Source organism: Prinia subflava, chromosome 24, assembly GCF_021018805.1.
Source record: "Prinia subflava isolate CZ2003 ecotype Zambia chromosome 24, Cam_Psub_1.2, whole genome shotgun sequence".
Taxonomy (NCBI): Eukaryota; Metazoa; Chordata; class Aves; order Passeriformes; family Cisticolidae; genus Prinia; species Prinia subflava.
The window spans coordinates 1,423,646-1,439,039 of record NC_086270.1 but is presented as its reverse complement, the minus strand read 5'-3'; the positions used below and the strand labels follow the sequence as shown (position 1 = coordinate 1,439,039).

The 15,394-nt window shown below is 48.1% G+C and overlaps 1 protein-coding gene and 3 non-coding genes across 5 annotated transcripts; all 4 read right to left on the bottom strand.

Moving 5' to 3' along the window:
• Positions 1–149: 149 nt before the first annotated feature.
• Positions 150–15,030, bottom strand: PABPC4 (poly(A) binding protein cytoplasmic 4). Of its 2 annotated transcripts, XM_063418935.1 has the most exons (16): positions 14,875–15,028; positions 14,056–14,630; positions 8,510–8,703; positions 7,391–7,506; positions 6,790–6,929; positions 6,529–6,623; positions 5,813–5,950; positions 5,138–5,233; positions 4,420–4,692; positions 4,045–4,132; positions 2,322–2,438; positions 1,678–1,805; positions 1,037–1,130; positions 824–954; positions 646–746; positions 150–498 (listed from the first exon to the last, which is right to left on the bottom strand). In XM_063418935.1, the coding sequence occupies exons 2-15, from the start codon at positions 14,246–14,248 to the stop codon at positions 660–662; spliced, it is 1,890 nt and encodes a 629-aa protein (XP_063275005.1). In that variant the 5' UTR covers positions 14,249–14,630; positions 14,875–15,028; the 3' UTR covers positions 150–498; positions 646–659. The 2 variants fall into 2 exon arrangements, with proteins under 2 accessions (XP_063275005.1, XP_063275006.1); XM_063418936.1 differs by lacking the exons at positions 150–498; positions 646–746; positions 824–954; ... (1 more) ...; positions 1,678–1,805; positions 2,322–2,438 and adding an exon at positions 2,448–2,653 and having other exon boundaries at positions 14,875–15,030.
• LOC134561890 (small nucleolar RNA SNORA55) lies at positions 2,071–2,198 on the bottom strand. Its single transcript, XR_010083003.1, has one exon. It is a non-coding gene; the product is annotated as a small nucleolar RNA SNORA55 (small nucleolar RNA).
• Positions 4,769–4,896, bottom strand: LOC134561888 (small nucleolar RNA SNORA55). The gene has a single exon (XR_010083001.1). It is a non-coding gene; the product is annotated as a small nucleolar RNA SNORA55 (small nucleolar RNA).
• LOC134561889 (small nucleolar RNA SNORA55) lies at positions 5,393–5,528 on the bottom strand. The gene has a single exon (XR_010083002.1). It is a non-coding gene; the product is annotated as a small nucleolar RNA SNORA55 (small nucleolar RNA).
• Positions 15,031–15,394: the final 364 nt, after the last annotated feature.

The following is a 15,394-nucleotide window of genomic DNA, read 5'->3' as shown; positions in this document are numbered from 1 at the left end:
TCTGCCTCAAAATACTCATTATCCAAAATTAGCAAGCAGAGTAAGTCAAATCCCTGCTTAATGTATTCACCCCCAATAACTGCCCATCAGTTTAATTTCACACCCTGTTTTTTTATCCAAGACAGAACTGATGACAAACACAGTGCAAGTTTATTCCTTTATTGATAAATGTTTTCCAAACTTTCCAAACTGGATTGTTCAATTAAACACAAACTCACAAAAATACTTCCAGCTTGAAATCCTCAACGTCCTCTTTTAGAAGACACAAGGGGCAGCTCTGTTCAGGCAAAGGAGAAGCTTGCAAACCCCCTCAACATTCTGGTTTTGGAAACCTCGAGCTTCAGAGTTTGCTTTTTAAATAAGATCTTTAAGATTAATTTACAAAATGCAATATAACTATGTGATACAATGCATGGCCTTGAGATCTGCAGGACAGTGAAGGATCTTCAAACATCTTGAGCTGATGTGTAGGAAGGGATTATTTGGCTTCTTTGTATCCTAGAGGGGAAAAAGAGAGAGAAAAGTTGCTCCAGGCTAGGGAATATTCCAACATTCCAAGGATTTCCTTATTGAGAGTTGTTGTTCACTAACAACTGTTTTATTTATTGATTCTGGAAGCTTTTCACTGAGGACTGAGACACTCACCAGTCGTCCTGGTTTCAAGAGGTAGCAGCAACCACTCCCACTTTCTGGGCAGCTTCTTTCTTGGCTTGGTGAGCCTGCAGCACTGCCACGGCCTCCTCCACCTGGGGACACAAATCCAGTGGGATTTTCTCCCTTCTCAAAGGCCTCACACACAAAAAAAAGGAGCACAGGAGCTCACCTTGGAGCGGAGGGACTCTGGGGATTCCAGCATGTGCAGCAGCTCCGAGTTGTCGATCTCCAGCAGCATTCCAGTGATCTTCCCCGCCAGGCTGGGGTGCATAGCTTGGATCAGGGGGAACAGACGTTCTCCTGAGGGAGGAAAAGGAGTTCAGACGGATGAGTTTTGGTCTTTGAAACCTGAGGGGATGAGAAATGATGGGGGTTTACTCACCCAGCATCTGTTTCTGCTCCTGGGGAGGGGCAGCAGCCAGCATGGAGGCTGTCAGTGGCTCCTGGCCCTGCACATGCACTGCAGGCTGAGGTGCCTGGAAAGGGCAGACAAGGGGTTTGGAATAAGTATGAGGCTGATTGCTTCATGTTTAGACAATTCTAAGATGTTCCCTCCTAAAACACAACCTTTGTCAAGCCTACAGAACACCTCAGCTTCAGAAAAGGGCAGGTAAGATTCACAAACACTCCCTGCAAGTGTGGAGCTAGAATGTCACACAGGAACACCGTAAATATCTCACAAAAACTGGACCAAACATCATGAGATGTTGATCCAGTGGGTGTGGGTGGTGCTCTTTCTTTCAATGATACCCCAGTGAGAACTTGGCAAAGAGGAGAGAGACTTAAATGGTTGCAAAACGGGAACAAAGAATCAAGAAAAATATCCTTACAGCCAGTCTGGCTACAGAAGGGCTTGTGAGTACAAGACAGATCAACCAACCAGGATGCCCCTGGCAAAGGCACAACTGCCAGCTCTTTAAATTCCAAATTAGGACTGTCTGGGTCATAAAAGCAGCTTGAAGTTTCTATAAAAATACTTCAGTTGCACGTGAAACTGTAAGGATTTCCCAGCCCCTGTGGTACCTGCAGAGGTTGGACACCTGGGTGTGGGCTGCGGACACTTGAGGCGTATTTGTAAGGAGGGACAGCCCTGGGAGCAGGGGCAGCTACAGGAGGACGGGGAGCCAAATTCTGTGCTGCTGTGCCAACACCTGCAAAGGAAGGAGAACACGGTGACAAACACCTGCAGCAACATGCAAACAGCTTGGGATGTCTGGTTTTAATTCTGAATTCACACTATGCTCTGCATGGTGATACTTCTTCAGAAACCAAAGTGCAGCTGTCTTCTTCAGGAAGGGGCTGTTCTCCCTGGAATCAATCCATAGATTCTATATTTTTTGTTTTGCAGCTGGAAAAAAACTGAATTTGGGTGCTCTCCTCTGAAAGCAAAACCCGTAAGCTCCAGAGATTTTTGAGTGGTGTTGCAGAGGTGTAGAGATGAGTCCCAAACCAGTGAGGAACCATCTGGATTTCCACTGCTGTGCTGTAGCACCAAATCCCCCAGCCCTGCACTGCACAGCGAGGAACGGGAATGAGGCAGGTGCTGCCTCTGCTCTTTGCAGACACCTCAGGTCTCACAACCATTTTTGGGAGTAAAAGTCGAGTCTCTACAGCATCCTCCTCCCTCGCAGAGAGGAGGAAAAGCCCAGGAGGAGCCCCCTCCTTACCGACTCTCTGTGCAGCAGCGGGGAGCCCGCGGGAGGCGGCGGCGTTGGCGGGGGCCAGGTGGCGCAGGGCGGGCCGCGGCCCCGACTGGCGCATGGCACTGGGCATTCCCTGGAAACCTGAGGGATGGAAAGAGGGGAAATCCTCAGAAGGGAAGCAGCTGGAAAGGCAGGACAGGCAGCTACAGGGGTGGTGCATGGGAGGGATCAGAAAATCAGGGGTGTAGGGGTTACCCTGTGAGGGTAGAGTCGGGGACAAAGTATCTCTATAAGCAAAGCAGCAGGGGTAGGATGTGGTTTATTGTGAGGGCCTTGCTTGTGGCTGCTAGGAACAGCTAAAGCAGGCCAGGAGAGCAGGGAAAGAGGGGCCAGAGAGAGAGGGGAAAGAGGGAAGAGAGAGAGGGGAAAGAGGGGCCAGAGAGAGAGGGGAAAGAGGGAAGAGAGAGAGAGGGGAAAGAGGGAAGAGAGAGAGGGGAAAGAGGGGCCAGAGAGAGAGGGGAAAGAGGGGCCAGAGAGAGGGGAAAGAGGGGCCAGAGAGAGGGGAAAGAGGGGCCAGAGAGAGGGGAAAGAGGGAAGAGAGAGAGAGGGGAAAGAGGGAAGAGAGAGAGGGGAAAGAGGGGCCAGAGAGAGCGGGGAAAGAGGGGCCAGAGAGAGCGGGGAAAGAGGGGCCAGAGAGAGAGGGGAAAGAGGGAAGAGAGAGAGGGGAAAGAGGGGCCAGAGAGAGCGGGGAAAGAGGGGCCAGAGAGAGCGGGGAAAGAGGGGCCAGAGAGAGAGGGGAAAGAGGGGCCAGAGAGAGAGGGGAAAGAGGGGCCAGAGAGAGAGGGGAAAGAGGGGCCAGAGAGAGAGGGGAAAGAGGGGCCAGAGAGAGAGGGGAAAAGAGGAAAGAGAGAGAGAGGGGAAAAGAGGAAAGAGAGAGAGAGGGGAAAAGAGGAAAGAGAGAGAGAGGGGAAAAGAGGGGCCAGAGAGGGGAAAGAGGGGCCAGAGAGGGGAAAGAGGGGCCAGAGAGGGGAAAGAGGGGCCAGAGAGGGGAAAGAGGGGGGAAGAGAGAGAGGGGAAAGAGGGGGGAGAGAGAGAGGGGAAAGAGGGGGGAGAGAGAGAGGGGAAAGAGGGGGGAGAGAGAGAGGGGAAAGAGGGGGGAGAGAGAGAGGGGAAAGAGGGGGGAAGAGAGAGAGGGGAAAGAGGGGGGAAGAGAGAGAGGGGAAAGAGGGGGAAGAGAGAGAGGGGAAAGAGGGGGAAGAGAGAGGGGAAAAGAGGGGGAAGAGAGGTTCTGGTAACCGTACAATAAATATCTTTCCAAGTTGAATAGTCTGTGTTGGACCAACCAATCTAATATAAGATAACAACATTTACATACAGCCAATAGAACTGTCCCATTACCTAAGGCAAGCAGAAGGGTTTAATTGTTTAATCAAGGGAGCTGGCCCTCAGCTTGGCACATCATTATTCACTCTCTGATGGCCCTGTACCCCACACCCTAAATCTCAAAGCTTGCTTTCATTTCTATCTCACTTGTTGGTCTCATACTCCCAGAATCTATTTATCTGTAAATCTATTTATTTGTAAATCATCATATTTACAAGGCCTTTCTACTTCATCCTTCCCAACACACGGGGTATGCCGGGATCAGAGGCCAGCTCCTGGCCCTGGGAAGGACCATTAATTGTTCCTGTTGGGAAGCACAGCCCCCAAAGGGTTTTACAACCAAAACAGCCTCTGGCGTTCTCACCTTGAGGTCTCCCTCCTTGCTGCCATCGTGGGTTGGGTCTCATCTGTGTCATTTGGTTGGGTGCATAGTAAGTGGGTCTGCTCTGAGCCTGGAGGAAGATCAGAAAAGCTCAGAGGGAACATCCAAGCGCATCACAAACATTGTTTACAGCATCACAAACATTGTTTACAGCATCACAAACATTGTTTACAGCATCACAAACATTGTTTACAACGTGTTTTGGCAGCCAGGACTCAACACTCAGGTTGGATTAAGAGAACAGGCAAGCCCCAGAATTAACTCCACTGCTGCAGCCCTCATTGGGGGCTGTTGTTTACAGGCGTAAGAAAGGCTCAGTGAGATTACCACAGGTTAGAAACCCCCACAGGAGCTCACCTGGGGCACGGCAGGCATGAAATAGCCGCCAGCAGCGGGCTGGAACTGGTTGATGATGGTGTTGGCAGGCAAGGCCCTCATGCCAGCGATGCGCTGCATGTACTGGTTGGTGAGATGGGCCTTCCTCTCCTCCTTCCTCTGTGCCAGGGCCACGTAGAGGGGCTTGGAGCCCACGATGCGCCCGTTCATCTCTGTCACAGCTTTGGTGGCCTCCTCTGGAGAGGAAAAGCAGACAAAGCCAAACCCTTTGCTCCGGCCATCTTCCAGCATCACCTGCAGCAGAGACCAGTGGCTAATGGAGTAGCAGCACAAGCTGAGCTGAAGAATGTGTGGTTAGATTTTAGGCAGGACGTGTTGCAGAGGTGTAGAGACAGGTTCTCATCGAGAGTCACCTGTCTGGATTTGCTCTGCGTTGCTGTCAGCACCATGTGTCCCCAGGCCCACACCGCACAGTAAGGAATGGGAAAGATTTGGTGCAGTTCTGAAGGCACACAGGAAAGTGCCATGTCATGCTTGTCACCTCAGGCAAGCATGTTTGACACTTCCTGCCACCCCTTTCTGTAAGGGAATGAAGATTTCAGTGAAATCCCACCATTTACTAGCCAAGGTGTTCTCAGAATCACAATAACCAGGTTAAAAACAGCCCTTTAATCCCATGTCAGACAACAATTCCTTCTTCAGGCTTTAAAATCCCAGTAACCCCCAAATCCCACAATACCTTGGCACTCGTTATTGACCCAAAAGGTGAGAACTCCTTCCTCAGTTTTTCATCATCTATAGTGTCATCTAGGTTTTTAATGTACAGGTTAACACCCTGCAAGGGAGACAACAGCACGACATTCACAAAAAAAATCATATTAAAAAATAAATCTTAAGCACATCAACTGTTACCCATCTGCCAGAGCTGTAATTTATCTGAAAACTCTTAATTTAGCATCATGTTCTTTCCACACCACCCAAAGCTGAAGGTGATAAATGTTGCAAAGGCGTAGAGACAAGTCCCACTGTGGTGGAAGGGAGCTTGTCTGGATTTCCTCTGCCTTCCTGTGGCATCATCACAAGTCCCCAGTCCAGCACTGCACCTCGGGGAGTGGGGGAGTTTCAGATGCCACCTCTGACACGACCCAGTTCTGCCACAAATTACAGAGAGCAGCAAGAGATCTCTCCAGGGATCCTCATTTGAAAGTCAAGGAGACTTCATGCCTGTTGTCTCACATCCTCCTAAACACTTTCAGTACCAAGACTGAGCCCTGATGCCCCCTTTGCCACCAAACACCACGGAGACACCTCTGTGTTTTAACCCAGGATGTCTCACAGCACAATAACTACTCAGGCAATTCCTTCATCAGGCCAGAAATAATGCTTAAATTGAGAAAACAAACAGATTATTCACCTGGTACCGGCTGAGTCTCTCCTGTTTCAGCTGCTCAAACCTTCTTTTCAGCTCTGCCTGGCGCTCAGCCTTCTTCTGTGCTCTGCCCACAAACAGCATTTTGCCATTGATGTCCTTCCCGTTCATTTCTTCCACTGCCTGCACAGAGGGTTCAAGAGGAAACTCTCAGCTGCTGCAGCAGGACAGCCCCTGATCCTGTCAGGAGTGCCCAGAGCTGTGCCCCTGCCTGCCAGGCAATAAATCAGAGTTTGCACGTTACCTTTGCACTGCTCCTGTTAACAACGGGCTCATTAAAGACAAGCTGCAGTTATCACAGAAATCAAGCTGACACACCATGGAACTAACTTGGAAATTCATCCCCCACCCTTTCTTGTAATTAAAACTACATTTTAACAAGCATTCTGCTTAGAAATACCATTTTTGAGCAATGTTCTCACTCTAGGTGCCCTCCTCCTTCAGCCCTGCACTGTAGTATTTCTCCAGCAATTAACATTCTTGATTATACCACTGCACTCTGTGTGGATCTAGGAAACTGGAGGAATGCCAAGTCACCCTTGAATGTCAAGCTATTAAGGTGCAAAAGGTTTCCAAGTTCCCACATCTACAAGAGGTCATGCCTGAGGCAGAATTTTCTTCCATTTCAGAAATAGGCTCTCAAGATAAATCAAGTTTTTTCTTCTCTGAAGTTATCCAAGCAACATAAAAGTTGGTCCTACCTTGTTGGCCTCTTCGTGCTTTTCAAAGCTTACAAAGCCAAAGCCTTTGGATTTTCCAGTGGGGTCTGTCATCACTTTAACACTCAGAGTTTTACCTGTTACCAAGGGACAGGGTTAGTAAAATATCAAAAGTATTTCAAGATCATCAAATTCCAGATAATAGCTCCAATTAAAGTGACCCAGGTAGGGACTACACAGTAATACTCAAACTCCCACATTTCATGAAATTTATAGTCACAATAAAAATATTTCTGTATTTACCATATTTGCCGAAGAGCTCCTTTAGTCTTTCATCATCCATGTCATCCCCAAAGTTTTTAATATAGACATTGGTGAATTCCTTCGCCTTGGCTCCCAGCTCAGCCTCCCTCTCTTTACGAGACTTGAATCTCCCAACAAATCTGTAAGATAAAAAAAAAAAAGAAAATCCCAATAAAGAGATCGGTCTCAAAAATGAAAAAATAATGTGTGACTTGCGGCGAGGCAAAAAGAATGAGTGTGCAGTAGGAGCTGGGAACGGGGACAAGAAAGGGTGACAGCAGAGGACAACAAAGAGCCCACAGAGCAACCAGAAAAATCACCTGTGCTGTGGCTGGTCAGGAATTCCCACTGGCCCTAGACAGAACCCACCCCAGCCCGCTCGCAGAGAGGTGACAAATCAAGGCTCGCTCAGGGAAACCCCCCAGTCCTGGAATGGAGGGGTAGCAGGCCATGGCTTGGGCAGGGTCACTCACCAGCCCTGGAGTGGAGAGGTAGCAGGCCAAGGCTTGGGCCAGGAGAACCAGTGCCTTGTGTGTCCCTGTTAATACCGAGATGCATCCCGGAGCATGTGAGCGCTGCTGCTGCCGCCTGTGACACTCACACTTTGCGGTCGTTGAGCAGCATGCCGTTCATCTTCTCGATGGCTCTATCTGCTGCATCCTGCGTCTCAAAGTGCACAAAGGCGTAGCCCTTAGAGCCATTCTCATCACACACCACCTGCAGGACACGGAGCAAGGCTGGGTGTCAGAATCCCTCCTCTGAAAAGGTCCTTCCTTACTGCCAAAGGTTGGTGCGAGGCAGGTCCTGACAGGTCAGCACCACGCAGGCACCGCTGTGTGTCACATTCCTGCCTGGTCCTGACAGGTCAGCACCAGGTAGGCACCGCTGTGTGTCACATTCATGCCCGGTCCTGACAGGTCAGCACCAGGTAGGCACCACTGTGTGCCACATTCCTGCCCAGTCCTGACAGGTCAGCACCAGGCAGGCACCACTGTGTGTCACATTCATGCCCGGTCCTGACAGGTCAGTACCAGGTAGGCACCGCTGTGTGTCACATTCATGCCCAGTCCTGACAGGTCAGCACCAGGCAGGCACCGCTGTGTGTCACATTTCTGCACTTCATGACCAAATCTGATGGAATTTCAGCAAGCCCTGAGCTTTTGGTCAACTCTGCCTCTCAGAGTTTGAGTTTTAACACCACGGTGACAGGATTGATCTCTCATCATTCATTTAAAGAGTTGGACTTGATGAGCCTCGTGTGTCCTAACTCAGAATATTCTGTGATTCTGTTTCTTACACATGATAAGAAGTGTCCCTTTCACCACTCTCAAATCTCTGATCATGTCCCCACCCTAAAAACTGGACAGGACTGATCTCTGTAGGCACAATTTGTTTAAGAGTTGGACTGGATGAGTCTCATGTGTCCTAATTCAAAATATTCTGTGATTCTGCTCCTTGCACTTGGTAAGAAGTGTCCCTTTTCACCACAAATTCACCTCAAATCTCTGATCATGTCCCCACCCTAAAACAACTGGACAGGACTGATCTCTGTACGCATCATTCATTTAATGAGTTGGACTGGATGAGCCTCGTGTGTCCTAACTCAGAATATTCTGTGATTCTGTTCCTTACACTTGATAAGAAGTGTCCCTTTCACCACTCTCAAATCTCTGATCATGTCCCCACCCTACAAGAACTGGACAAAGTAACCACATCTCACCTTGCAGGACAAAATGTTTCCAAAGGCCGAGAAGGTGTCGTAAAGTGCCTTGTTATCAATGGATTTGTCCAGGTTCTTGATGAAGACATTCCCAACCCCTGACTTCCTCAGGGAAGGGTCCCTCTGGGACCACATGATGCGAATGGGTTTCCCTTTGATCACGTCAAAATTCATGGTATCGAGAGCTCGCTCAGCTGCAAGAGAAGCCAAGAACAGATTTGTGGGGTTGGTTAAAAAATAAAGGTTTCTATGGGGTAGGTGATCCTTTTCTCTGAATTTTACTCAGCTCGTGGAGGCATCTGGGATATTATCAGAGGTGATCAATGATTTTTAACTCAGTGTTTCAAGGGAGTTCTTTGCAGCACAGTCACTAAGTATATAAATGGTTTCACAGGCTTTAAATTTACATTATAGCAATATATTCACCACCAAAGCAAAATGGATATCAAAATGCCTGGTTTATTAGCTATATTCTGAATTATTATAAAGGCAAACTACTCCACCCAAAGAAGGAAAGGAAAAGCAAGAAACTCTGGTAAAAAAATGAATTTAAAAAAAGTGACTGTGTGGCTGTTTTGCTTTTCATGAAGCTCACATCTCCCCATCCTCATTTCTATTCAGAGAGAAGGATCATCTCCCTGTCAGGTCAGGGAAAATGTGCACGAACACATGGCTGGCTGTGAGGACATGAGTCAGCCTCTACATAACTTATGTGGCCAAAAAAATGATTCCCAAGTTGCTAAAGATGACAAGAGAGTTGAGAAAATTCTGAGAAAAAAAAAAAAAAAAAGTCTGTTCACCCCATCTGATTAACAGGGAAGTGTTTATTTAAACTCTCAAAAACCAGCCCTGTCATTCTAACCTGCACTGAACCCCCCCTCCAGGAGGCTATTTCTGCTGCCTGCTGGTGTATTAAAAGGATCATTACATACACACATCAGGATCTTGTTCATAAAATTGAGATGCTCGCACTGTTCTGTGCCAGAAAACGTTCCCAGCATGGAATGAGCAGAGAAGAAAGAAAGACTCTTAATTCCCAGCATGGAGCAGGCAAAGAGATGGAAAGATGTGCATTAAAATCATGGAAAATTAACAGGGCAGAACCAAACTTTTCCAATTTTGTTTGGCTCAGTTCTCCCAGGCCACCCTCACCCTGTGATATTTGCTGATTACATTTCAGGAGCTGAAAATTTAAGGAAAAGACCAATCTGAACACCTTGCACATGACTTGGATTGTGCATGACTTGTGCAGCCTCAGCGTGTCCCAAAACCACCTCCAGGAATTCCAGTGGGATATTGCATTTATAACATTTCCTACCACAGCCTGCACTCCCCACCCCCAATGCCACCTTCCACTGCTGCATGGAAGTTTCTCAGATTTTTCATGTCCTTTAAAATGTGTTTTTTCATTCTTGCTGCTTTTTAAATTGAAGTGGGACCATCACTGTTCTCCCCACACACAAATCCAGCTGGAAACAAGCCCTGCTTGGAAAAAAAAATGCAATTTAAAGGACTCCCAACAGCTCTGTTTAGACCAAGGTGTTAAATGCAATTAACTGCCAGGCTAAAATGATTCCCCAGCTGCTGCTCCGAGTCCATGCAAGCCAGGTTCTTGCTGCAGTCCTTTCCTAGTGTAGGCAGCTCAGCGAGTGCAGCTCGTCAAATTTGGCAGTGTTTATTTATAGCAGGCAGAGGTCCTGCAGAAGCATGTGCTGGCAAGGGCACAAACTGGGTGGATGACATGAATAATACTTGGATTTGGATAACATTTGGAGCAGATCAAGCAGTGGCTGTAAGCAGGGGGAGCTGGGAAGGCCCTGGAGATGTTAGGAAGTTCCTCCTGGTTCTCCCAAGCTCCCTGAGCAGATACTATTGCACTGCTCTTTCAGCAGGTTGCTACTGTTCCACTCTATTATTACACAGCGTTTAAAATTCGCCCAGATATTTCTGGTGAGCGGTGAAAGCCCTACATGGATTCCCCGAGGGATGTGTGCCACACCCACAGGTGGAAATGCAACCTCAGAAAACCCGCAAAGGATCTGCAAGAGCTCTGTGAATGACTCACACCGAGCACATTTGATTCATTTCCTTCATCTGAGCAAACACCTTCTCATTTTCTGCTATTTAAGCCACAAAGCTTCAGCCATTTCAGTTCCTGTATCTGTTCCTCTCCCACTGGTTCCTGTCATCCTTCCAGCAGACTCGACTGCAGCTCATACAGAACATTAAACACACGCACAGCCCCTTTCAGGCTTCCTTTTCATTTCATTTTCACCTGAACTCAGTTTGCCTCAGGCCTCAAGAGCAATTAACCTCCCTTACAGATGCGGAGTTAATGCTGGGATTAGTGATTTGAGCTTGAAGAATGATAACCAACCTCACACCCCAAGATTAATCCAGGAGAAGCTCCACACAAGGAGTTTTACTCTCCCCAAACCTCTGGGCTCTCACTGAGCTAAAAAGTCCTGACAAGGAAAGCACACAGTGCAAATTTAGCCACTTTTTTCTGTTTTTAAAGAGATGTGCATATTCAAAAGAATTAAATTCCTCAATCACTGAGGTTACAACCAAATGCTGCTGCAATGAAGCTTGTGTCAGTACCAACTCCTCCCTTTTGCCTTGCACAGCTCCTCCTTTACACTGTCTTCAAGGAGGAGAACAAACAAGTTTATCTATACTTTCCTACAGAAACACATCTCTGTTCCCAGCCCTGGGATCCTCCTTAGCTTGGGAAATATTCTGTTTATCCTGTGCTTTCAGAACACCTTATCTCTGCAGCCAAACTGAAGTTTCTCTGTTTCATTAACCTGAGTTGTCATTTCATGACTGTCAATGTTTGGAATTCTTGACTGTCAGTGTTTGGAATTCAATTGCATGGAAGGCATGAAAAGAGAAATTCAGCTTGTTTGTTGAGTTTTTCTTTCCCTTCTTCACAGTCAAAAGGAATAAATATTAACAACCACCGCTGAGCCTGAACTAGCCAGAACTTTGAAATGTTTCCTTACTCTGCCTATCACAGGATGACAGGCTCAGAATTCAGCATTCCCTGGTTACTACAGCAAGGAACTGCAATCAAAACCAGCAGAGCTCATTTTCCCTAAAAATAACCTCCCTGCAGCAGATTACTGCCAGTCAGATAATGCCTGTCCAGCATCCCTCCAGCAGGTAAAAAATTAGAAAGAAAAATCACAAGTTTTGGCCCAGTTTGGACACGGGAACCTGAAGTGCAGAGGATGCTCAAGATGTGACTGTGAGCTCCTGGAGACATGAAATGGGGAAGAGTTCTGGCTGCTTGAGCTGCTCTGTGGACACAGGGGCAGAATCCTGCTTTAGAACACTAAAAAAGAAGTGAAAACATTCCTTTCTTCAGATTTACAAAGCCCTGACCCGTCCACAAAAGGTGCCAGGGAAATGCAAACTATCATTTATCAACCTTTTTAGCACCAGTTCAAACAATGTGTCCACAAGAAGTCTGAAGAGCACAAAACCTCCTGATTACTGTAAGCACCTTCTCTCAACCATAAATCCAACCGGATTCCTACAGTGCTCCTCAGCTTTTCTCAGATTTAGTGGGATGAAGCCCAAGCGCATTTCTGATTACACATTCCTGGAAGAAAACACAGAATCCCTCCTCCTCTGAGGAAGCCTCATGCAGGCAAGTGCCACCTTGAAAGCAGTCCAAAATTCTGCATTTTACAACAAAAATTCTGTTCTTCATAGTCCAGTTTGTTTTGGAAAGATCACAACCCTCTTCCAAACTATCTGCCCACGTCCTGCTGCATCACACGGGGTGCAGCAGCTGGATTTTTTATTTATGCGGGGTGACACACACTGCAGTTTGACAGGAGAAATTCAGAAATTCACATCTCCTCATGAGGCCAGGAGGAGTTTGATTATTTCCCTGTCCCGATATTCACTCAACGATTAGGTTTAAACCACTTGACCTTCTAAGACCTGCCAGTAACAGGACACCCCTTACTCGCTCCAAGGATCACTTCAAGTCCAGGAGCTTCCTAAAATGTCTGCTGCCTCCCCAGCAGCCCAGGATGGTGCAGCCTCCCCCTAAATTCCTGCCTATTTATTACCATAAAAGATTACCTTGGAATATGTTGGGAGGGTATTTGTACGAGGTGCAGACCAGCCACTGATCCCTTCTGAGATCACTTTTCTCTGCTTTGAGAGAATTTTATCTACACTTCTGCACCCCATCTCCCCAAGATTTATCTAATCCAAGCTGGAGCTCCTTCCTGGCTTTGTTTCTGCTGCTTGTTTTTATTTCAGTGATCCTGCAAAATTGAGATTAGAGCCTAAGGAAGGCAGGTGAGCTGGGATAACTTTGTTCAGCACATAAATTAACTAAGGTGGTTTTATAAGAGGCACTCAGGGCAGGATAGGACCACAAATACAGGATCTCGGGTTCCTCCCTTCTCTGAGAATCTTTAAACACAAATACACCGCCAAAAACAAAAAAAAAAAAAAAGCTTTTTTGAGAGTGCCGTGAATGAGAAATTAGGCAGTCAGCTTTTAATCAGCATGACAAGGGAAAGGATCGAAAGTGCTCAGTGAGATCAGTCCCAGGAAATGGCACCAGAAGGAACCGCCCTGGGAGAGAATGGAATCTCTGCAAAAATGTAAAGTAAGAAAAAAACCTACTACAGGCTAAAGGAAAGTTTACTTGTTGCTGAAATCTGTACTGTTGCAAACTGATTCTGAATTCAAGGGAAAAGCTCCCTCTCGTCTCTACTTGGATGCCTGCATCACGCAGAGATGCTGTTAAACCCCAGCACAGAGCAACAAACTTGCAGCAGTCAGCAGGCAGAGCTCTGAAAACTGGGGCAGAAAACGCTGACCCATTTTCCTTCCAGAAAAGACGTGTTCCAAAATGACCTCTCCTGTCCCATCTTTCACATGCTGCTTCAGCTCTGCAACACCTGGCTCTGAGCAGGAAACAAAGTGTGAAGAAAAGAAAAATAGTCTGGCAAAAGCAAAGCAAATGTGGCTTCTGCACATGAGACAATCTGGCTTTCCACGCATTGAACAAAGCGTTTTATTTCACTTTAAAGCAAGAGCATCACTTTCCAAACTGGGAGGCAAATCCACCTGCTTGAACACAACAGATATTAAATTCATTAAACTGGGAGTGTGACAGGATCGGTCATTTAATTGAGCACTCAGCCAGGGCTGACTGCTCTGAACTTTCTCTGCCAGGAGTGGCTGCACAAATCCCCAGAGAAACAGCCCCAAACTACCCCAGAATGAAGGGAAACACAGCAGGGATTATTTTCTTATGTGAGGAAAGTCTCCGAAATTTTGTATCACTGCAAGAAACAGGCGTGTCTAAAGGAGCTGTTACAAAGAAATGCATTTACAAGGCACTTTGTAGACATCAAGGAGTAAAAAATATTCCTTTGCCATCACCAGAAAGAGACGACTCACCCTGTAACGCCGTAGCGGGCAAATATACAGCAACACGTGGATCCGTGGGTGAAAAACGAGGGGGAAAAAAAGCCACGGATGCGGCTACAATTATCACTTTTGTCACTTACCATCTGCGGGCTGCTGGAAGTTAACGTAGGCGTAGCCCAGGGAGCGGCGGGTGATCATATCCCTGCACACCCGAATGGACAGCACGGGCCCGGCAGGGCTGAACTTCTCGTAGAGCATGGCCTCGGTGATATCGGGGTGCAGATCCCCCACGTACAGCGAGGCCATGGGGTAACTGCTGGCAGCCGTGTTCATCTTCCCCTCGGCGCTAAAAACCGCTGGGGGTTTTCACTTGGGGGGTCTCAAGGCGAGCTCTGTATAAATATTAATTCTGGGGGTGCACTCGAAGTTTTAATTAAAAGCCTAAGATGCGGCTGGCAGAAGGTTGGGATAAGGGCGGCAGGGTGGGCACAGGGACACGGCAGCGGAGAGGGTCGTGCAGGCTTGAAAATCAGCAAAAACAGCCCAAAGTTAAGGCTCCTGGAGAGCAGGGATCGGAAAAGACGCCAAAATTCATACGCCGGCTCCCGAGCGCTTTGAGGCAAATCCTCCTAAACCCCAACGTCTCTTATATATATATATATATATATTGCTTCGATTTAGCCCAGATTCTGCAGAACGGCGGCCTGTTGATTTTCTGAGGAAATAAAAAAAAATATATATATATATAAATAAAGCTCAAACACGCATTAATATAACTATCTCTTTTAAAACTAGCTCGGCTAGACAGCCTAAAGGCATTCCAAACACACCACAGCGGCTGCGGCGGCCTGAGGGCGGCCAGGGCGCGGCCGCGGCGCACCGCGCTCCCCCGAGCCCTCCCTTCCCCACGGCTCCCACCCGAGGCGGGGTCGGCAGCGCCGGGCCCGACCGGGACTCACACGGTGCGGCCTCGGCGAGCGGAGGGGCGGCGGTTTCGGGAAGCGGCGGCGGTTTCGGGAAGCGGCGGCGGGCGGCCCTTTATAGGCGCCGCGGCGGCGCGAGTGGGCCGCGGTGCCGCCGGGAGGAGGCGGCCGGGCCCGGCCCGGAGCGCCCCGCGCCGCGGACAGCGCCCCCCAGCGGGCGGGAGGACCGGCCCCGCCACCGCCATTTCGGGCCCGCCTTGGGAATGGCTGGAGTTAATCGCTGGTGGAAATGGTGTGGTTTCCTTAATTCGTTTTAGGATAATAAAGGCAAGGAGGTGGTGGAGGGGGTTCGGCAGAGGTCACAAAGATGGTTTTGGGGTCTGGAGGGGAGATTGTGGGAGCTGGGGCTGGTTATTGTGGAGAAGGGAAATATCAGTGTATTGTGGAGAGGGGATGCCATAAATCCATAAAATATCCCCAAGGGGTGTCAGAGGATGGTGCCAGATTCTGTTCAGCCATAAGCTAAAACACAAGTTTCACCTCCACATTTAGGCAG